At 39.7% G+C, this 24,747-nt stretch overlaps 1 protein-coding gene across 1 annotated transcript in view; it reads right to left on the minus strand.

Annotated features, from left to right (window-relative positions):
• The window catches only part of C8H12orf42 (chromosome 8 C12orf42 homolog), a 148,898-nt gene that overhangs the window by 117,141 nt on the left and 7,010 nt on the right, over positions 1-24,747 (minus strand). Inside the window, 1 exon segment of the mRNA XM_059186689.1 lies at positions 17,292-17,399. Within this exon segment, the coding sequence (XP_059042672.1) occupies positions 17,292-17,297 (6 nt within the window). The 5' untranslated portion in view covers positions 17,298-17,399.

Genomic DNA, 24,747 nt, shown 5'->3' on the forward strand with positions numbered 1-24,747 from the left:
AGGGAACTAGATGAGACAACCACAGCTCCCTCACATTTTAAGAGAATTGGTCCCTTTTTATACCTCCAAACAGATTAGAATGATTTTTGTGTTGGTTCAGATCTTCCAAGAAGAAGATGCCACAACAGATTAAACAATGAAGAAAAGTATTAGGGGAAATGACTCTTGAAAAAAATGGGGAGAAACAAGTCTGACCCCTGCAGGCAAGGAGAAAGGAAAAGAGTGGAGGCTGGGTGGAAGCTTCCTATACTGCCACACAGTCTATGGAAAATACATCTAGAAGGCCTGGGAGTCCTCAAGCCAAAGTCAGCCATCAGAAGAGTCTCTTGCCTCCCAGGATGGGCTTCAGTATCCCTATCATGCTTGGCCTCCTAACAGATCAGAGAGGGGAATTCTTATAGTAACCACAGCTTCCTAATTAGGTTTCACATTTTCTCCAGATATTGACACAATCTTAAATTAAAATTTAGATGTTTAAAAAAATGATTGTGTGTGTGTGTGTGTAGCACCAATCTCTCAATTAAGAAATATTACATGAAGCAAGCAATGCACAGAGATGCTGAAGACACTGCCTTTGCTCTACCTGAAACTGTTGCCACAGCTAGAGGACACTCTTTCACCCAATTTTGAGGACCCTGATACCCTTGTCCTTCTCCATACCTCTGCTGCAAGAAGCCTTCCTCCTCAGCTACCTTGAGAGCTTCCTGTACCCTAAGCCATCCCGTCTTCCTGAAAAGCTCAGACCAAAGTGGCTTAACTCTGTGGGCACAGGATTCATAAAAGAGTATTTGTTAACACTCACTGCTATGAGACATAAATCCCAAAAGTTCAACTGCTTCACACAATTGAAATTTATTTTTTGCATATCTGACAATCCCTGAAGATATGTAACAGTCAGCCTTCCACACAATCATTCAGGAACCTCTACTGGATGAGCCCCTTGAGACTTGGGGACCTTCTCTTCCAGCTAGTGAACAGAAAAGAAAAGAATATAGGAAATCCTGGGAGACTTTTCTGGGCCAAGCCTTGGCATGGAATCGATTGCTTCCACACTCACATCTTGTTGACCAGCACAAATTCCAAGGCCACATCTACCTGCAAGTGAGGCTGGAAATTACAGTCCCACTGTGCACTCCAGAGCAGGAGTAGATTTGATTAGCACCTAGTCAGCTCAGTGAAAAAAGACCCAGTGCTGGAGCCTGGGGCACTGGGACCTGGGGACTGGGATCTGAGACTTACTGAAATTACTATCCATGCCATGGGAGCTGCAGTGTTGTTGGGTCCCCCAAGAATGGGTCCATGGTCAAAGGAGAGAGACTGATACAGAACGAAGGTCAAGCAAAGCTTTGTTTCGCGCCAAGCATCAAGAATCAAACCGACCATCAAACAGATCGGTCGTGGCTGCCCCTTACAGAGAGAGCGACCCCCTCCCTGCCTCACAGACTAACTTTTATAGAGCAAAGGCCATGTGGTTGGGCCTGGCCACACACAGGTGGCGAATGAGATTGTAACACACAGAGAAAGCTGCACAGTCATTCTAGGTCACACATAAGTGACCAATTGAATTAACAATTTACCCTATAATAGACATTTGAACTAGCCTATCACCTTGGTCAGAATTGGCACCCAAAAGGCAGGGCCCATACTCCTTGGTAGCTAGGGAGACAGTATGTGGGATCTACTGATTGGATGTCTCCACCTGACCAGACTCATCCCTGCATTTGGGCTGTTATCTCCACCTGACCTGACCCACCCTGGTATTTGGGCTTTGCTACCGGGAACTGGTTTCCTGGACTTGCTTTTAATTAAGTTCCCCTGGGGGGTGCAGGGTCAATTTAAGTTTTACTGCATAAACAACAAAATGGCTGTTCAACTGAGGTGGGGCCGCTCTGGCTAAATAGACCCTTACAGTGTTGTTTTCAAATGTTTTTGAGTTTGGCTTCAGAGCCTACCCGCAGGACTGAGCTCAGCTTTGAACACTTAGTACATGTTTCCAGGTGGAAAATAAACAACCTATTTATAAGCAGACTTTAGTAAGAAAGTCCTACCTGTAAATTAGAGGAGCTAAATATATACATGTGAGTGAATGCACATATGTTAAATGTGAATTTGGAGATCAGGTAATTGACGATTGGTTCCTAGCCTCTAACAAACTTAAATTCTTGTCGTTGGCATGAGTAGATCCAAGGTATGTTAGGAAGTAACACTTGTGATCATTTAGGTATTTCCTTGGTGCAATATCCTGTCTGTTGAAAACACCATTAAACGAATCTTTACTTCCGCGGTCCTTGTGACAGGTCGACTAAAATTACTGTCTTCCACTAACCTCCAATGAAGCAATCTGTCTTATAAGAATACAATTTTAGGACCACATTCACTGCATTACGATGAAATTTCATTTTATATTCTCACACTTAAATGCAAATATGCCATTTCAAACATATGCTTAGAGAGAATGCAAAAACTGCCCGCAATCCAGCCACTTAGCTCAGACAATTAACAATAGTGTCTTTTTTTTCAAGCCACATCAGAGCTTCCCCTTACTTTGAAGATGACAAATAGCTCTTCATAATCCCCTAACAACATAATCCTGCATTGCATCGTCCATGTAGAGGACAGACAATATCATGAGCTTACAAATTAAAGTCTGGAAATTTTAGGTCTCTGAAGAAGTTGAACAATACATTCCTGATTAGAGAAATATGCAAAGACTGCATTCCAGATGCACTTTGCATTTATAAAACATTTCCATAACACTTATAGACATGTGGACATAAATGATACCATATTTGCCATGTCTGCACTTACGTTCAGGAAATTAGATTAGCAATAGCAGATTGTGATAAGACGAGGAGACTTTAATTCTTGATTCAACTCTGCCCTTACTAGCTGTGTGACCCTGAACAAGCCACCTGACTTCTCTGGGCTTTTGTTCCCTCCTTTGTGAAACAAAGACTTAGGTTAAATGACTTTGCCACATCCAGGAGTGCCTGGGTAGCTTAGCGGGTTAAGTAAGCATCTGCCTTCAGGTCAGGTCATGATCCCAGGGTCCTGGGATCAAGCCTCACAGGGAGCCTGCTTCTCCCTCTCCTTCACTCCCCCTCTCTCTCTGTCAAATAAATGAATGAGTAAATTTTTAAAATACATACATACATACATAACTTTTCCACATCTAGGATTCATATGATATATTTAACATTTGGGGTCTCCATTTCCACAAACAGAAAACTGGTTATAAAACTATCAACCCTTGGGGATGCCTGGGTGGCTCAGTCAGTTAAGCATCTGCCTTCTGCTCTGGTCAGGGTCCTGGGATGGAGTCCCACATCAGGGCTCCTTGCTCAGTGGGGAGCCTGCTTCTCCTTCTGCCTGCCTCTCTCCCTGCTTCTGTGCGTTCTCTCTCCCTCCCTCTCTCTCTCTGACAAGTAAATAAAATCTTAAAAAAAAAAAAAACTATCCACCCCTTTTTAATCTTAAAATACTCTTAAGGATTATAAAAAAGAAGTATATGAAAACAAGCTTTGGAAATTGCAAAGTGTTATGCAAATGTAAGATTTTTAAAGAGAAATAGTCACATTCATACTGTCCAAATCTTTTGCATGCTTGCTTAGTCTGGAACCCGAGTAGATACAGTGGAGTTTAAGACTTAGCTCTGCTGATCCATCTACACATCATCTAGAAAGCTGGGTGTTATTTCCATTTTTGACAAGGTATGGAAGATGGCCTGAAGTCCAGACAAAGAAACATTGTTTACAGCCAGAAACCAAAGTACCCTCCTAATACCACAACACACAATAGGGTGCTACTGTAGGCTGCCTTCTTTAGCAACTCCAACTGGAATGTCCCCTAAAAGCCACACACAGAGCTTGTCTACCAGACTAAAATACAGGAAAGCAAACTCGTTGGGTAAAGACAAAGTATTGCTGCCATTAGGAAGGGCATTACCTACTATGAGGGAGCCAGGCTGGTAAACTCTGCCATGGAAGGCATGGAAGTCCAATGGACCCGACTTGATTTGAAGAATACTAGGGGTGTCTGCACATCCATGAAAGCACTGTCAGTGTGATGGCTAAGTATTATCAAAGATGTTGTAGGGTCATTGATCACATTACTCACAAAAGTCCATCAGTGGAGAATGTCCTAAAAACCAATGCATGAACCTTTTGTTTCTCACCTCCCCCTGGTCCAGGCCATGTCCTGAGCAAGAAGGTGGTAATCATGAAGAGCCAGCCTTTGGAGCTGCCGCTGGCGGGTTCGAATCCTGGGTGGGTCACTTGCCTGCTCTATGGAATCAGGCAAAGTGCTTAAGTTCTTTGTGCCTCAGTTTCCCCTTGTATTAAGGAAACTGCTCCTCCAAATGTAATAGAATGATATATAATATACATCTATATATATATATATCATTTTATATATATAACGATATATATATATAACAATATATACAGTATATACAATATATATATCGTTATATATATAACGATATATACAGATATATACCTATATAGAATGCTCAGCACCGTGCCTGAGCATCAGCCAGGATTATCAAGACTCACTGAGATCTGCTTTCTGTTCTGATCCTATCTTCTAATTCTCCCTGACTCTCCTAAATATTTTATAACTGCTAATTATGACCTCTTGGCATATCATAGGGTCAGTTTAGTGGGATACAATCACCAATTATTTAGAGAAAATGGAATGGAGTACAATGCAAAGGGATTGAACATGAAAGAGTAAGACAGGATACAGTAGAAAAGGAAATACATCACATGTAATGAGATTAATATTGTTATGTGCAGCTGTGGGGGCAGGGATGTGCATGTGTGTGTGTGTGTGTGTGTGTGTGTGTGTGTTACTGAGATAAGGATGAAAAATATATTTTCTAATGTGGGACACCATCAAAAATGTTTCAAAGCTACAACCCTAAGTCCTTTCTTTGTGCCCTCTGGAATCCCTAATCCATGGTGTACAAAATTCCTTATATTCTCAGACTTTTTTCTGAATGGTCCTCTTGACCTCTTACTGTAACTCAGTGTTACTCAGACTTGAAGTGCATCAGGGTCTCCTGGAGAACTTTGTAGTAGACAGCCATTAAAATAATCCCTAATGATCCCTCATTCCTAGTATTCATACATTGTGTAATACCCTCCAATGTGAGCTGAAGTCACGACCCACCTCTTAAGAATAGAACACAGAAGTCATTTTTTATCCCTTCTAAGACTACATCAGTTTCAAGATGACTGCAGACCAACCAACAGCTTGACCACAGCCCCATGACAGACCTTGAACCAGAGGCACTCAGCTAATGTTCCCGGATTCCAGACCCTCAAACACTGAAAGATAATATCCATTGTTTTCAGCTTCTGAGGTTTGCATAATTTGTTACACACCAATACCTAACCAATACCAGTTTGTTAACATATAAGTCGTTAAGTCCATCCCAGAAGTCCTGATTCAGTATGTCTGGGGTGGGGTCCAAAGATTTGGAATTCTGTCAAGTTCTCAACTGATGATGCTGATCTAGAAGAACACATTAAGAAGACTATTCTATCTGAACCCAGATTCTTACTGAGGATCTCACTTCCCCTACAGCCCTCTCAAATGAGAGCTGCTTCATTTTGCTTCCTCTCTCTCTCTCTCTCTCTCTCACAGCCCATCATCTTCTGGGCCTTCCCTTCCATATCTCATCAGCCCTCCCCTTCCCCCTCTCCCTAGCTTAGAAAGTCTTTCTATCTCTCGTCTATCTGGAAGGAAGCTGCCAGATAATTTTTCCAGGATCCATCTACTCTGTAATGATAAAGCTCTGGTCACTTTGCCAACATTATTGCTAGGAAAGTCTTTAGAATTCAAAAGGATCTTTTCTCTCTCAGACACCTGACTCTCACAATTGAAAACTGGCTTCCAAGGCCATTGTTTCTGAAATGCCATGTTAAAATTCTAACTTAGTCTCAAGGGGTGGAATGGGTAGAAAAACAAGAACTCTCAAAAATGCAAAATAAATCATATAACATTTCCCCCAAAATAACTTATGTCTGAACATGATTGCACTTATAGAATAAAACTTTAATTGGTAACAGAAGTTCAACCTATAAATGTTTATTTTGAATACTATTTTTTATTTCATAACCTGCTATTTATTTCATCACCCTTCTGATTTTTTTAAGCCAGCTTTTACTTCTTAATGAGATGTAATGTTCAGAAAAGCCTAAAATTCTAGCTAGCATTCAGAGAGGAGTTGATGTGCAAAGTATGGTCTTCCTCCTCATAAATGGGGCCTGCCTTTCTGAATCCCAGACTTACCCTCTACACAGCTTAAGATTCCCTGGGTGAAGAAAGGTGTTTATTCTCCAAAGAACTGTAAACGTAATGCATGTGATAGTTATTCATAGAATGGTTAAGTAATTTTATCCACCAGAGAGCAAACTTCTAGAATGTAAACTGTGGGGGTTTTCCTAATCAGAGTGTTATGGGTAAAATTCTCACTGATCTTAACTCAGACCTCTCTCACTCAGACGAAGAGGCAATCTCCTCATTCTTGGTGTGTAACAGGAGGCACCAACTTTGGAATTCTCCCCCCATTTTAAGTGCCCACAGAACTGCTCCTGTCTTTTACAAGCGAAGCCGGCTTCGAAAACAAACCCTATGGGGGAAAAAAGAGGGGGAGGATGAATTCACCCAAAGTGCAAATTATGAGACTCAGGCTCCCCTTTTCTGTAGAACTAACAAGTGAATCTTATAGTGCAGAAAAAAAAAAAAAAAAAAAACCACTGAAGTGAGTGTTTGAGAGACATTTGTGCTGGTGAGGACAGCATTTTCATGGTAATTTGTTAATGTTCTTGCAGAGCAAGGGTAATTTACTGCAGTAAAATCTAGCTAATAGTTGCAGAGATTTGAGGCCTCCTTCAGGGAGACCACATGCATGCCCACAGGCTATCTGGTGCCTGCAAGTCTCCCACAGCCACTCACAGATCCGCTGCTAAACGTTTTTCCCCACTGGACCTGCTGGACACCTCTGTCCTGCCCGCTTCCCCCACCTTACAACCTCAGAGCCAGCGCCCAGGGAGGGAAGCCCAGCTGGATGGGAGAGGGAGCAAGGAGTTTGGCGAGGGTTCAGGAAGAAGGCTTGGTGTTCCGAAGACTCAAATTCTGAGAGGTCTTAACCTGACAGCTCTCTTTTAGGGCACTCTGTCAAGAGCAAGACAAAAAGGAAATTAAAAAAAAAATACATAAAAGACATCTATCAATACTACTCATTTTCTTTTCTGATTATGAAGATTTTCAACTCAAAAGGGGATAAAATCACCAATAATTCTATCTAGACATCTTGACTCCATTCCTTCCAGTTTTTTTTTTAAGACTATTTATTTATTCATTTGAGAGAGGGGGGGGAGCATGTGCATGCAAAAGAGAGAGAGAGAGAGAGTGCACAGCAAGGGGAGTGGCAGAGGGGGAGGGAGAAGCAGACTCTGGCTGAGCAGGGAGCCGGATGCCTGGCTCCATCTCAGATCATGACCTCAGCCAAAGGCAGACACTTAACCTACTGAGCCACCCAGGTGCCCTCTTCCAGTCTTTTTCTGTCCAGAATTTAATTACTGTAAGCAACTTTATTGTGAATGAATCCTTTTTTTTTTTTAATTTGATTCTTATAGTCACCTAATATCATTGTTTGTATGCACTGTAAGTCATAGAATGTTCCTGTTAGGGGACCACAGCGGTGGCTCCCATTATTACATAACTATAAATACATTGTAGGGACCATCCTTGTACAGAAATCTTGGTCTCACACCCTATTTTATTAAGATGGATTCTCAGAAGAGATGAATGGTATCAATAGATATGGACATGTCAACATACTTGGTACATAAAATTGAGTCAAATTGCTTTCCAGAAAAGCTGCAGCCATTAGACAGAACAGGAGTCCCATATTAATGCCCTTCAGCCACATTCAGTTTTTAATCTGTGCTCATTTGACAGGCAAAATTACAGATGGAAAGTGACTTTTTCAGTTTATAGATAGAAAATGCATTATGTATAGCTTGGTTTGCTCATAAAATTAACATATCTGGCCCATTTGGGAAGGGATGAAATCAGTCACTGAGAACTGAAAGTGACCTCACAGAGCACATGATCCACCAGGTGAAGTGGTTTGTCCAGGGTCATGCAAACATTTAGTGATGAACTTGGAACTAAAACTGAGAATTTCTCTAATTCCCATCCCATTTTTGCAAAGCAGAGATGGAGATATAGAAGAGACTTCTGATGCTCATTTGATAAACTTCCTCCCCATCCATTGTCCACATCTTTACAGCAGTGCACAAGACAGCTACTCCCGCACCCCGCAGTTCACCATCAACTTCCACATCTCCCACAGGGTCCTTTTGGAGAAGAAGGGTCCCAAAATTCAAATTTGTTTCTGAGTTAAATAGAGCCAACTGTCAGGAGGAAACTCAGTCCATTCTGAAAATATCTCAAGTGACAATCTAAAATCAAATACGAATGACACTTTCCTGCCTCTTTGTCTTTCATCCTGAGTTGCCTCCCTTCTTGCCTTTTATGACAAGAACATGAAAGTCATGGCCTGACTGAAGACTCTCTGTAATACCACCTTTCCCATCTAAAAGCACCTTTTAATTTCTGCATTCAAACATCTTCTCCATCTGACCCTGTCATGTCTTGAGAACAGTCATAAATTCTTCCTGATGCTAGGTGGTTCTATGGCCCTTCGCCTTGAATCTACACAAGCTTGTGACTGCTTTGACTAATAGAACACAGGAGAAGTGATGCCACATGATGCTCAAGGCCTGGTGACAGAAGGCAATACAGCCTCCTCCTTACTCGCTAAGAATACCTGTGCTGGGAGCCATGAGCCACCACGTAAGAAGTCTGACCACTCTTGAGGCCATCATATGATGAAGAAATTCACATCATATGGAAAAGCTACAAATAGATGTGCTGATTGACTGCTCTACCTAAACCTAGCCTTCAAGTCATTCAGCCCAGATGCCAGACAGAGAAGTGAAGAAGTCTCCAGACCATTCCAGCACCCAGTCATTTGAGTCAACCTTGGCTTTCATGTCTTCCAAGCTAATGCCCAAGGCATCATGGAACTGAAGCAAGCCATCCCTCTGTGCTTTGGCTGAATTCCTGGCTCACACAATTAATGAGCATAATAGAATGCTGCTGTTTTATGACAATATGTTTGAAGCATTTGTCGCACACCACTAAGTACCTGAAATAGCCCCATCTTATTTCATTAATGCTATGAATATTTGTGACTTTCCCCCACACCCCAAATTCATATGTCGAAATCCTAATGCCTAGTGTGATGGTTTTAGAAGATGGGACCCTTGAGAGGTGGTGAAGTCGTGAGGAGTGTTATGAATGGAATTAGTGCCCTTAATAAAAGAGGCCCCAGAGAAGTCCCCTCACACCACAAGAGGACACAGCAAGAAGTCAGCAGTCCATAACCCAGAAGAGAGTCCTCACAAGAATTCCTCCATGGCAGCACCCTGATCTTGGACCTCAACCTCTAGAACTGAGAAAAGTAAGTTTCTGTTGTTTACAATCCACCAGTCTGTGGTATTTTGTTATAACAGCCCTGATGGACTAAGACAACTATTCTCCACTTCTTCCTTTTCCTCACCAGGCCATGAACTACCATTTCCCCTACCTTACTTCCAAAAATCTCTGAGGATTGGATTGGGGGCATTTGTAACAATATTTAGTATGAATATTGTTGATGGTTGCATTGAAAAAGAGACTTAAATTCACCCAGAACACGAAGGGGCCTAGAAATGGATTTTCCAGATGACATTAAAATGTCAAATGTTTTCTGTGCTATTTTTTGTTTGCCATCAATTTCCCAGTTCCTGATGCCTATCCACATCTTGAATGTACAGAATTTCCAGAAACTTTCCACATTCAATCAAGTAATAATTAGCAGAGGTCAATTTAATTTTTTTTTTTAAAGCTACCATTTATTTGAATGCTATGCTAAACACTTTCCCCGCATTACCTTAGCATCTTGTTTGCATGAGTTAATATTCTTAACCCATTTTATTGAAGAGGGAACTGTGGTTCAGTGAGGCAAAGTAACATAGCTCCAAAATGTAGAGTCAAGATTTGAACCAGGAACCACAGGACCCCAGACTCAGGTGTTAACCATTATCAGTACTTTTCAGATCTTTTGGTCACATCCCATAGTTAAAAATGCATCTTCCACCATGACCAATGAACACGACCACACATAGATTATTGCAATAAAAGTGCCAAGAAACAATGAATACCTTCAAGTACACAGCACCTTAACCCCTATTCTTTTCTGTTTATTTTCCATTTTTTAAAACGTAGGTAGTAATGTATCAAATCAATTACATAACCTGTTGCTAATTGTTGACAACACAGACACTACAAAATCATTGCACCTTCTCTAATTGGACTTAAAATCTGGGAAGTCATTACCCCAAGACCATTTTCTTATTTAACGACAGGTTAAAAACCAAAGTTTTCATTTAATTTTTTTTTTTCAGTTAGAAACAATCCTTAAAAGTTCTACCACTCAAGGAAATACAAATCAAAACCTCACACCAGTCAGAATGGTTAAAACTAACAAGTCAGGAAACAACAAATGTCAGTGAGGATGCAGAGAAAGGGGAACCCTCTTACATTGTTGGTGGGAATGCAGACTGGTGCAGCCACTCTGGAAAAAGTGTGGAAGTTCCTCAAAAGTTAAAAATAGAGCTACCCTATGACCCTCCAGTTGCACCATTACATATTTATCCAAAAGATATAAACACAGTTGTTTAAAGGGCTGCATGCAACCCTAGTGTTTCTAGTAGCAATGTCCACAATAGCCAAAATATGAAAAGAGCCAAGACCTCTATCAATAGATGAATGGATAAAAAGATGTGGGGGGAGGGTGTGTTTAATGGGTTATTACTCTGTCATTAAAAAGAATGCAGTTTTGCCATTTGCAATGGCATGGGTGGAACTAGAAGGTATTATGCTAAGCAAAATAAGTCAGTCAGAGAAAGACAAATATCACATGATTTCACTCATATGTGGAATTCAAGAAACAAAGTAGATGAACATAGGGAAGGGAAGGAAAAATATAATAAGATGAAAATTGAGAGAGAGGCAAACATTAAGAGACACTGAACTCTAGGAAACAAACTGAGGGTGCTGGAGGGAAGTGGGTGGGGAGTGGGGTAACAAGGTAATAGATGTTAAGGAGGGCACTTGATGTAACGAGAACTGGGTGTTATATGCAACTGATAAATTACTAAATTCTACCTCTGAAACTAATAAAAGAAAAAGTTCTATCCACCTCTTTCCTTTGTAATGTGAGACTCTGCAAAAAAAGCTCTATTGGGTAAATTTAGCAAACAATAAAATTGATGCTTCAGTTCACACTAGATCCAGTTGCTGGACAGGAATAAGATGAAGGACAGATGTCCGTCTCAGGTTTGCCTTTTTCCTCTCCTTCTAGAAAGGAACCAGCCACAGCCCCCAGGAGGCTCAAGGGCACAGAACACTGCTGATCCCTCCTTGCTCCTTGTTCAGACCCTCTGGTGACTAAAGAGTTGTGAGGTGAATTTGCATGAGAAAATATGCTGGACCAAAGACATAAACTAGAATGAATACAACAGGGAAGTAACCCATCTTTTGAGGCATCACTGGAGTTGGAAGGGCCTTGGTGACAAAGAACAATGGTGAAAAACACAAAGATGCCACTGAAAAGAAAGGAGAATGGAGGGCTCATTTGGGGAAGCAGAGGCCCTGTGCTCTGTCAAAGAGAAGCTGGCCCTTCGCATGGCAGCTTGTCCTGCTAGCATTCTGGGAATTGGCTTTCCAATTCCAGTAACATGTACACTCAAAATAAAGACCTATTGATCTTCCTGAAAATTTGAAATGCTTTCACTTCTTTATGATCCAAAGATCCTTAATTAAAATGGATATCAAAAATATTCTCCCAGTCAGAATTGAGTGTAGGACAGCCAGAGAGTCACAGACAAGAGATAGGACGTCCTAGAAGACTATTCCCATGCTTTTGTTTTGGAAATATGAACGATATTAATGGCAATGCTTTTTATTTAAATGATAAAGGACTTTATAGTCCAAAAAAAAAAAAAAAAACTGATGACACATAATCATCTGTAAATTGGAGTTAATAGTATTACCTTCTTCATATTTTTATTGTGGAGATGAAATGAGCAAACACATGAAAATCCTTAGACTAGTACCTACCACATAGTAGGTCCTCAATAAATAGGACTTGACTTTATGATCATACTGGAACATGGGCAGACATTATGGAGTCATCTGATAGGTAAAGAAATGGGACACTTGGAGAGACCCACAGCCATGCTAAAGATTACACAGCTGATAACTGGTAATTAAGGTCTTTGGGCTTTGTGTCATGCATCTATTCATTCCACAGTTATTCATGGAGTCCCAGGATCAGTGTCAGGCTCACACCCTACACAGAGAATGTGACAGATGTGATTTCTACATCCACAGTCAAGTGCTCTTTCCCCAAGGCTTATCATGTGTCTACAATACAGGTATCAACTAAATATTTGCTCTTGCTTTGTTTTATGCCTTGCAAAGGAGTTTAAATTAAGCTGCAATACAAAGGCAAACAATTATACATGCATCTTCTTGTATCTTGAGAAATTAGAGTTGGTGTCTCCTCTGTGCCTGTCACAGCCTCCTGGGGTCACTCTACCATGGCACTGGATATGCTGTTTTATAACTCTCCTGAATAATGATCTGTCCTCATGCCTCAACCCAAGTCTGTCAGCTCCCTAAGGACAAGAACTATGCTTGGAGTAGCACAGAGTCAGAGGATTTTAATGCCATAAAAGAGTGTTTCTCATAGAAGTGCAGCTGCCTTGTTTTTTCTTCATTCTCAGATTGATCCCAGTTTTTAGTGTCATGAAAATTTTTATTCCTCAGAGTTTTTTGAGTTGTGTTTTCCCCACATGGTGGGTTTCTGCTGACGAGGTACATATAACTCGGTGGAACCTGAAGTAAACAGCCAGGAATTAAAATGGCTTCCACTAAACCACCAGTAGTAACATTTCCATACAATATCCAAGATCTGAGCTCTAGGGAGATGGAAGGCAGAAGAGAAAAGTAAGCAAAAGTGTGAAGAAGAGAGAAAAGGAAGTGAAGATGGAGAGAGATGGTGGAATAGAGTTCACAGGCAGTTGAGCATGACAAAGCAAAATTAATTAAAGTACCAAAAAGAGGAATTTTAAAGAGCCACCTGTTCACACCTCTTTCCCACCAAATCCAGAAGAAGGTCTGGCTGATTAGATAGACAGATAGGTAGGTAGGTAGAATATAGATATAATGTATATAGCAAAAATAATGATTACATGTTATTTATTTGCAATATATATTATTATGTATTAGGGAGAGAAACACAGAGAAAGATCAAGAAATACTAATCAAAAATCAGTGTGGAACCCTTTGAACTCTTCTATTAGAAATAAACCTGATTCCAAAAACTCCTAAAACTCTGCAAATATAAAATCAGCCATTTTCAAAACAAACAAATAAAATCTATCAACCAGAAACACAGTTCACACCTTTAAATAGATCCACTACACTACTTTTGGTTGATTCAAATTTGCACAGTAGACTTTTCTTCACCATTTACATATTTCACTCATATTAATTCCAAATAGAACAATTTCGAGATCAAAATAGCTTTCCAGCAAAGCCAGAGTCTACAAAGTCAACAGTGCTAAACGTGAAATGGATTCCACACTCATCAATCAGAGGTGTGGAAAGGTGGTTGGATCATTTCGAAACTTCATAAAAACTTTAAAGACATCAAATATTGGGAGTTAACCATGAAGCAGTGAAGGTTTAGAGACCCTCTAGATAAACTTTCCAAAGTTAGGCTGGTTCACATCAGACAAAGGATTCTCGGGGGAAATACAGTAAATTTGAACTTTTGTGTGGCCTTTTATCTGTATGTGTGTGTTTTAGCAAGCACCCTGGAATGGCAAATGCTTCCTCCTCAGTGGAACCATGTAGATTCAGAAAAAGCTATCTTCCATTGAGAAGACAATTGTTTTCTATAGAGACAAGAAACAAACGCCTGTGACCCGGGTCACCTCCTCCCAGCAGGCTTTTGCTGTGGCTTCCTCTGAGCAAACACAACAAAGTCCAGAGCAGTCAATCCTGCCACCCCACACTGGGCCCCTGCAGTTGTGCTCTGCTATTTACCCTTCCTATTAATCTGTCAATGTTCTAGTCAAACATGCAAAACAATATGGTGGGTGCATAGTTTGATGGCCATTGCTAAGTAACTTGGACCAAAGATGAAGAAATGGAACTTCCACCCAACAAAATGCGAGGCCCAATTTGATTGTAAGAAAACCTTCAACAATACCAGCACATGACAATTTTTCAGGGTGGCTGTGATTTAGCACCCCTTCACCAGAAAAGAGAGGTTCCAATAAATGACATTCAGTTCTAGAATCTAAAAATTCAGGTCATGTTGCTGCCCCTATCCCCTGTGGGATAGGGCTGTCTGGGAGTTTTGTAAAAGGTGTTTGATAAAGAAGAGATAAATAAGGTATTTGGCCTGGAACACAGGTGAGCCCTTGACCAACAACTGAAACATTCTTTGAACTGAATAATGAGCCTTTCTTTCACCACTCCCTGAAAAAGGTGTAGGCTACAATTTATAGCTCAATAGTTCCAAAAATGTCATCCAAATTATCAAACATTATGAAGCATAGAGATAATGAGTAGCTTATTTCTTCCACTTCCTCCACTTCTTCTTCTGCTAGCCAAGATGAAGCCTCAGAATCCTTATCAACACAAAGGTCTAAGAAGCCACTCCCACTCCAGTGGAATTAGTACAAAATATAGAACATATTTGTCATTCTAGCGAGTCCTTGAGCCTCAAGGGAACAAATGTATCAGAATATAAGATGTATAGATTTTTTTTTTTTAATGTCCCCTTCTAGTACTGCAGAGCATGAATTTTTCCTGCTGTGTGTTTTCGGTAACCAGGTAGAAGGGCAAGAGTAGCTATCTTTAACGAATCTGGGGTACCAGGACATAGTACAGCAAAGGGAAAGAAAAGATGGTTATTGCAGTTAGGCTGACTTAGGGTCAGAGTCCTTCATTTACTAGCTATTTACTAGCTACTTGAGCTCTGGTAATTATTTAACTGTTCTGAAATATGTTTGTTCATTGGTAAAACAGGAAAAATAAAAAATATATAATGTATAAGTGAGGATTTTTCAACTCTAATCTTTGTTCCATTTTCTCTGATGATTTACTTCTCCACAGACCACAGGAAGCTGTGGGCTCATATCCTTGGCAGTTTTTGACTCAAGAGAAAAATGAAACCTCTCTTCCCAGCCTGAGTCCAAAAAATCATGGGAAGAATTCTGATCAGTTTGACAGAGGTTATGTGTCAACCTCCAGACCCCCACTTTGATTGGCCCAGACAGGGTCACATGCCCATGCATAGCTGGGGTACTGTAAATGGGCTGCCTCTAGGACCACTCAGTGGAAGTGAGAAGTAGTTTCCCAAAAGAAGTGTTGAGTAGGGGGAAATAATTTTCTGGGGTAAACAAAACAGTAAATGTGTACACTCTGTGATGTCATGGAGTGAGAAGATTAAATAAAAGAATCCATGTAAAGGATTTAGTACCAGGCATTTCCATAGAAGGCAATAAAGGTGATAGTAATTATTACTGTCATCATTATGATCAATCTCTAGTCTCAAAAGTTATAACCAATAATAGGAGCATTCACAGAAACATAACATTGATGAACATCAAGTTCACACTTAACTGATGTTAGTCTTAATCTGGTTACTTAGACTATATACTCAAATAGCACTCTCAGTGAAATAGCTAAGTGTAATGGTCATGCTTTCTGTACTTCGATTTGAATTCAACTGATAGTTTGAGTTATAGAGATTTCATTTTGGTCCAGCTCACTGAAGTAAAAGACGAAAGTAAGAAATTGATTCATTCATGCCTTTACTTGAGTTCTTATGTGCCAGGCACTGGCTTAGACACTGGGTGGTACAGGAGAGCCAAAGTGATCAAGTCAGTTATATAGAAGGAGCTTACTTTCCAGAAAGGAAGCCGGAGAGTAGTGAGAAGCACTATGGAGAACAATGAAACATAGTAAGAGGTTGAAAATCACAGAATGGACTTCAGGTAGAGGCCAGCCCTCTGAGGAAGGGATATCTGGGCAGATATGTGAGCAAATTAAAGGGGACAGCCTTGAAAGGGACAGCATTCTACACTACGGGAATAATGAGTACTGACTCTGGAGTGTGACAGTGTGGCCAGAGCAGAATGAGCAGGTGAAGGGGACAGGAAGTGACGTTAAACAGCCCACTCACCCAACTCACCCCCAGGATGTCCATGTCTTAATCCCCAGAACCTGAGAAAATGTGACCTTATGTGGTGAAAGGGACTCTGCAGATATGATTAAGTTAAGAACCCTGTAATGGGACATTATCCTAGATTATCTACGTGGGCCCAGTGTAATCTCAAGTGTCCTTAAAAAGTTAGAAAAGGAGGTAAAAGAGGTTAGAGTGATATAAGGAAGACTCGATCTGATGTTACTGGATTTGAAGATGGAATAAAATGATATAAGCCACAAAATGCGAGTAACCTCTAGAAGCTGGAAAAAGCCAGGAAATAGAATGTCTCCTAAAGTGTTCAGAAAGGAATGTAACCTTGCCAACACCTTGATTTTAATCTGGTAAGACCCATGCCAGACTTAGGACCTAGAGAATTGTAAAATAATAAATTCATCGTTTTAAACCACTAAGTTTGTGATGATTTGTTACAGCAGCAATAGAAATCTGTGTAATATCATTCTTAACATTACCAGACAATTCTTGCTTTCCTTCTATGCCAGAAAGTTTCTTTCTGTACTGAAAAGCTTTGACTCACGCAACTTGTCAAGAACAACATCGGTTACTTTAAAGTGAGTACACGTGCCCCACCCCAATGGTCTAGGGTCACCTTACAAGTACACAAAAGAAAGAATGGTAAAGGAAACATGGGCTGTGTCTCCAGGTTTTCCTAGCTGAGGTACAATGTGTCCCTAGGGTGGCAAAAATACATATATTTTTTATGAGGGCATGTAAAATTATGCTATAATTCACAATAATGTGGATAAATATGGAAACCAAGAGAATATTCCAAAATACAACAAATGGCACTAAATTAAGAATCAAAATTATTGGCTGAAATGAAGCTAAAATGTATAAAAGTGTATTATTTCTCATACACTACCTGCATCCTTGTTGTTAAGGGTCCTCTGATACATAGTCAGCAGGAGTGCATCTTCTCCCATTGCTCCATAGTATGTCACTTAGAAATCCATCTGGTGAGTTCAACTCCCTATAAATGATTGATGGAGAAAGAAGAGCAGGTTTACAATGTTGCAACGATGGGGAATTCTGACTTTTTTTTTTAATGTTGAGCCATCCTAAATATGAACATATTTCTTTCCAAAGATTGTCAATAAAATGTTATGCCATTTTATATAAAGTTCATGACCACCTCTTGTAAGATACAATCCTAAGTATTGTTGGGTTTTGTTGTTTTGTTGGTTTTGGTTGTTTCACATTATAAACAATAGCTTTCAAATTAAAAATTTTCTAGTGATTTGCAGAGTACAGAAATGCTATTCAGAGTCAAGATGGCAGAGAAGTAGCAGGCTGATAATACATCAGGTAGCAGGAGATCAGCTAGATAGCTTATCTAAACATTGCAAACACCTACAAATCCAACGGGAGATTGAAAAGAAGAAGAACAGTAATTCTAGAAACAGAAAATCAACCACTTTCTGAAAGGTAGGACTGGCGGAGAAGTGAATCCAAAGTGACAGAAAGATAAACCATGGGGGGGAGGGGCCAGCTACCAGCAAGTGGCAGAGCAATGGAGCACTAAATCAGGACTTTTAAAAGTCTGTTCTGCTGAGGGACATTGCTCCAGAGGCTAAACCAGGGTGAAGCCCATGTGGGGTCAGCATGGCCCCAGGTCCTGCAGGGTCACAGAAGGATTGGGTATTAGAATGGGGAAGGGCTTGCAGGTATTAGAATGGGGAAGCCAGCTACAGAGACAGAGCTGAGGAGTGAGCTCTCAGCTTAGGGTTACCTTGAACTGGTCACAGTCTGGGTGAGCTTGGAGTGCAGCCAGAGGCCAGGGAGACAGGAGTGATTGGGTGTTATTCTCTCAGGACACATTGAGGAGTGGGGCCCCGAGCCCTCAGCTCCTCCGGGCTGGAGACTGGGAGGCCGCCATTTTCATTCCCGTCCTCCGGAACCCTACAGAAAGCATTCGGGAAACAAAAGTTCCTGAAAGCAAACCCAAGCGGATTACTCAGCCCAGGCGCTGGTAAGGATGGTGCAATTCTGCCTGGGGCAAAGACACTTGAGAGAATCACTACAAGAGGCCCCTCCCCCAGAAGATCAACAATTGAGGCAAGACCAAGTTCACCTACAAAGGAGTGCAGGTTCAATACCAAGGAGAGCAGCAGAATTCCAGAGGAGGAGAAAGCAAAGCACGGAACTCATAGCTTGCTCCCCAAGATTCTTCAGTCTTGCAGTTAATTTATTATTTTTTCTTTTCAACTTTTTTCTTCTGCTGCTAAATTTTTTTAACTTTTACCCTTTTCTTTTTTAATGTTTTTTAACTAGTCTATCTAATATATATATATTTTTTTTTCCTTTTTATATTTTTTCTTTGTTTTCTTTTTTTAATTGTTTCTTTTTTTTTTCTTTTCTGAACCTCTTTTTATCCCCTTTCTCCCTCCCCCATGATTTGGGGTCTCTTCTGATTTGGTTAAAGCGTATTTTCCTGGGGCCTTTGCCACCCTTTTTGTATTTTACTTGCTCCTTCATATACAGTTATCTGGACAAAAATGACAAGGTGGAAAAATTCACCACAAAAAAAAAAAAAGAAGAAGAAGAAGAGGCAGTACCAAAGGCTAGGGACTAGTCAATACAGACATTGGTAATATGCCAGATCTAGAATTCAGAATGATGATTCTCAAGGTTCTAGCCAGGCTTAAAAAAGGCATGGAAGATATAAGAGGAACCCTCCTGGGAGATATGAAAGCCCTCTCTGGAGAAATAAAAGAACTAAAATTTAACCAAGTTGAAATCAAAAAAGCTATTAATGAGATGCAATCAAAAATAGAGGCTCTCACTGCTAGGATAAATGAGGCAGAAGAAAGAATTAGTGATATAGAAGATCAAATGACAGAGAATAAAGAAGCTGAGCAAAAGAGAGACCAACAGCTACTGGACCACGAGGGGAGAATTCGAGAGATAAGTGACACCATAAGATGAAACAACATTAGAATAATTGGGATTCCAGAAGAAGAAGAAAGAGAGAGAGGGGCAGAAGGTATATTGGAGAGAATTATTGGAGAGAATTTCCCTAATATTTCCCTAATAAGGGAACAGGCATCAAAATCCAGGAGGTGCAGAGAACCCCCCTCAAAATAAACAAGAATAGGTCCACACCCCATCACCTAATAGTAAAATTTACAAGTTTTAGTGACAAAGAAAAAATCCTGAAAGCAGCCCGGGAAAAGAAGTCTGTAACATACAATGGTAAAAATATTAGACTGGCAGCAGACTTATCCACAGAGACCTGCCAGGCCAAAAGAGCTGGCATGAAATATTCAGAGCACTAAAGGAAAAAAACATGCATCCAAGAATACTACATCCAGCTAGGCTATCATTAAAAATAGAAGGAGAGATTAAAAGCTTCCAGGACAAACAAAAACTGAAAGATTTGCAAACCAAACCAGCTCTACAGGAAATATTGAAAGGGGTCCTCTAAGCAAAGAGAGAGCCTAAAAATAGTAGATCAGAAAGGAACATAGACAATATACAGTAACAGTCACCTTACAGGTAATACAATGGCACAAAATTCATATCTCTCAATAGTTACCTTTAATGTTAACGTAAATGCCCCAATCAAAAGACACAAGATATCAGAATGGATAAAAAAACAAAATCCATCTATATGTTGCCTCCAAGAAACTCATTTTAAGCCTGAAGACACCTCCAGATTTAAAGTGAGGGGGTGGAAAAGAATTTACCATGCTAATGGACATCAGAAGAAAGCAGGGGTGGCAATCATTATATCAGATCAAATAGATTTTAAGCCAAAGACTATAATAAGAGATGAGGAAGGACACTATATCATACTCAAAGGGTCTGTCCAACAAGAAGATCTAACAATTTTAAATATCGATGCCCCTGATGTGGGAGCAGCCAACTATATAAACCAATTAATAATGAAATCAAAGAAACACATCAACAATAATACAATAATAGTAGGGGACTTTAACACTCCCCTCACTGAAATGGACAGATCATCCAAGCAAAAGATCAACAAGGAAATAAAGGCCTTAAATGACACACTGGACCAGATGGACATCACAGATATATTCAGAACATTTCATCCCAAAGCAACAGAATACACATTCTTCTCTAGTGCAGATGGAACATTCTCCAGAATAGATCATATCCTGGGTCATAAATCAGGTCTCAACCAGTATCAAAAGATTGGGATCATTCCCTGCATATTTTCAGACCACAATGCTCTGAAGCTAGAACTCAATCACAAGAGGAAATTTGGAAAGAACCCAAATACATGGAGACTAAACAGCATCCTTCTAAAGAATGAATGGGTCAACCAGGAAATTAAAGAAGAATTGAAAAAAATCATGGAAACAAATGATAATGAAAACACAACTGTTCAAAATCTGTGGGACACAACAAAGGCAGTCCTGAGAGGAAAATATATAGTGGTACAAGCCGTTCTCAAGAAACAAGAAAGGTCTTAGGTACACAACCTAACCCTACATCTAAAGGAGCTGGAGAAAAAAGAAAGAAACCTTACACCCACCCAGCAGAAGAGAATTCATAAAGATCAGAGCAGAAATCAATGAAATAGGAACCAAAAAAACAATAGAACAAATCAACTAAACTAGGAGCTGGTTCTTTGAAAGAATTAATAAGATTGATAAACCCCTGGCCAGACTTATCAAAAAGAAAAGAGAAAGGACACAAATAAATAAAATCATGAATGAAAGAGAAGAAATCACAACCAACACAAAAGAAATACAGACAATTATAAGAATATACTATGAGCAACTCTATGCCAACAAATTTGACAATCTGGAAGAAATGGATGCATTCCTAGAGACATATAAACTACCAAAACTGAACCAGGAAGAAATAGAAAAACCTGAACACACCCATCACCCATAAGGAGATTGAAGTAGTCATCAAAAATCTCCAAACAAACAAGAGCCCAGGGCCAGACAGCTTCCCAGGGGAATTCTACCAAACATTTAAAGAAGAACTAATTCCTATTCTCCTGAAACTGTTCCAAAAAATAGAAATGGAAGAAAAACTTCCAAACTCATTTTATGAGGCCAGCATCACCTTGATCTCAAAACCAGATAAGGATTCCATCAAAAAAGAGAAATACAGACCAATATCCTTGATGAACACAGATGCAAAAATTCTCACCAAAATACTAGCCAATAGGATTCAACAGTATATTAAAAGGATTATTCACCACGACCAAGTGGGATTTATTCCAGGGCTGCAAGATTGGTTCAACATCCGCAAATCAATCGATGTGATACAACACATCAATAAAAGAAAGAGCAAGAACCATATGATACTCTCAATAGATGCTGAAAAAGCATTTGACAAAGTACAGCATCCCTTCCTGATCAAAACTCTTCAAAGTGTAGGGATAGAGGGCACATACCTCAATATTATCAAAGCCATCTATGAAAACCCCACCTCAAATATCATTCTCAATGGAGAAAAACTTTCAGTTTTTCTGCTAAGGTCAGGAACACGACAGGGATGTCCATTATCACCACTGCTATTCAACATAGTACTAGAAGTCCTAGCCTCTGCAATGAGACAACAAAAGGAAATTAAAGGCATCCTAATCGGCAAAGAAGAAGTCAAACTATCACTCTTCACAGATGATATAATACTATATGTGGAAAACCCAAAAGACTCCACTCCAAAACTGCTAGAACTTGTACAGGAATTTAAGAAGGTGTCAGGATATAAAATCAATGCACAGAAATCAGTTGCATTTCTCTACACCAACAGCAAGACAGAAGAAAGAGAAATTAAGGAGTCAATCCCATTTACAATTTCACCCCAAACCATAAGATACCTAGGAATAAACCTAACCAAAGAGGCTAAGAATCTATCTTCAGAAAACTATAAAGTACTCATGAAAGAAATGGAGAAAGACACAAAGAAATGGAAAAATGTTCCATGCTCCTGGATTGGAAGAATAAATATTGTGAAAATGTCTATGCTACCTAAAGCAATCTACACATTTAATGCAATTCCTATCAAATTACCATCCATTTTTTTCAAAGAAATGGAAAAAATAAGAGACCAGAACCAGAAGAGACCTCGAATAGCCAAAGGGATATTGAAAAAGAAAGCCAAAGTTGGTGGCATCACAATTCCAGACTTCAAGCTCTATTACAAAGCTGTCATCATCAAGACAGCATGGTGCTGGCACAAAAACAGACACAGAGATCAATGGAACAGAATAGAGAGCCCAGAAATAGACCCTCAACTCTATGGTCAACTAATCTTCGACAAAGCAGGAAAGAATGTCCAATGGAAAAAAGACAGCCTTTTCAATAAATGGTGTTGGGAAAATTGGACAGCCACATGCAGAAAAATGAAATTGGACCATTTCCTTATACCACAGACGAAAATAGACTCAAAACGGATGAAGGACCTCAATGTGAGAAAGGAATCCATCAAAATCCTTGAGGAGAACACAGGCAGCAACCTCTTCGACCTCAGCCACCGCAACTTCTTCCTAGGAACATCACCAAAGGCAAGGGAAGCTAGGGCAAAAAGGAACTATTGGGATTTCATCAAGATCAAAAGCTTTTGCACAGCAAAGGAAACAGTTAACAAAACCAAAAGACAACTGACAGAATGGGAGAAGATATTTGCAAACGACATATCAGATAAAGGGCTAGTGTCCAAAACCTATAAAGAACTTATCAAACTCAACACCCAAAGAACAAATAATCCATTCAAGGAATGAGCAGAAGACATGAACAGACATTTCTGCAAAGAAGACATCCAGATGACCAACAGACACATGAAAAAGTGCTCCACACCACTCGACATCAGGGAAATACAAATCAAAACCACAATGAGATATCACCTCACACCAGTCAGAATGGCTAAAATTAACAAGTCAGGAAATGACAGATGCTGGCGAGGATGTGGAGAAAGGGGAACCCTCCTACACTGTTGGTGGGAATGCAAGCTGGTGCAGCTACTCTGGAAAACAGCATGGAGGTTCCTCAAAATGTTGAAAATAGAACTACCCTATGACCCAGCGATTGCACTACTGGGTATTTACCCTAAAGATAAAAATGTAGTGATCCGAAGGGGTACATGCTCCCAAATGTTTATAGCAACAATGTCTACAATAGCCAAACTATGGAAAGAACCTAGATGTCCATCCACAGATGAATGGATAAAGAAGATGTGGTATCTATACACAATGGAATACTATGCAGCCATCAAAAGAAATGAAATCTTGCCATTTGCGACGACGTGAGTTTTGTTTCTTCCTTTCAATTTTTTATACTTTAAATTTCTTATCTTATTTCACTAGTTTACATCTCTAATATAGTGTTGAACAGCTGTTGTAATATTGGACATCTGTGTTTTTCCCACAGACACATTTATTTTTTATTTACTAAAGCAAATAAAGGTTGCTTGCACCAGCCCCTGTGAGCTCTAAAAATCATTAAGATTTACAGAGTATTGTAGGTAGAGAGGGAAAGCCTAGTGAAATTGAGAAACACTTTCAATAAATTGGTATAAAAGATTTTAAAATAACAAAATTAAACATATTACCATATAATCCAGCAATCATGCTTCTTGGTATTTACTCGAAGAGATTAAAAACATGTCCATACAAAACCTACACATGAATGTATGTTTATAGCAGCTTTGTTGATAATGGCCAGAACTTGGAAGGAAACAAGATGTCCTTCAGTAGGTAAATGGTTTAACATACTAGGATATATCCAGAAAATGGAATATTATTCATCAATAAAAAGAAACTATCAAGTCATGAAAAGACATGGAGGAAGCTTAAATGTGTGCTATTAAGGGAAAGAAGCCAATTTGAAACGGCTACATACTGAGATTTCAACTAAATGCACTACTCATGACATTCTGGAATAGGTGAAACTGTGGAGACAGTAAAAAGATAATGGTTGCCAGGGACTGGTGGAGATGGGATGAATAGGCAGAGAATAGAGGATTTGGGGGACAGTGACAGTGTTCTATGTCGTACCATAATGATGGACTCATGTCTTTATACATTTGTCCAAACCCATAGAACAACACCAAGAATGAACCCTAAATGGGAACTATGGACTTTGTGTGACATTATGTGTCATTATAGGATTATCAATTAAAACAATGGTACAACTTAGGTGGAGGACATTGACCATGGAGAGGCCAGGCTTTTGTGTGGTCAGATATATTGGATATCTCTGTACCAACTTTCCAGTTCTGCCATAGACCTAAAACTACCAAAGACTAAAAGAAGGTCTCAGAATGAAATAACCTAAATCTCTAAGTCTCAAATTTTTTATGTTTATTATCATATGCAGTTTATAATTATAAAAAATACA

Source organism: Mustela lutreola, chromosome 8, assembly GCF_030435805.1.
Source record: "Mustela lutreola isolate mMusLut2 chromosome 8, mMusLut2.pri, whole genome shotgun sequence".
NCBI classification, from domain to species: Eukaryota; Metazoa; Chordata; class Mammalia; order Carnivora; family Mustelidae; genus Mustela; species Mustela lutreola.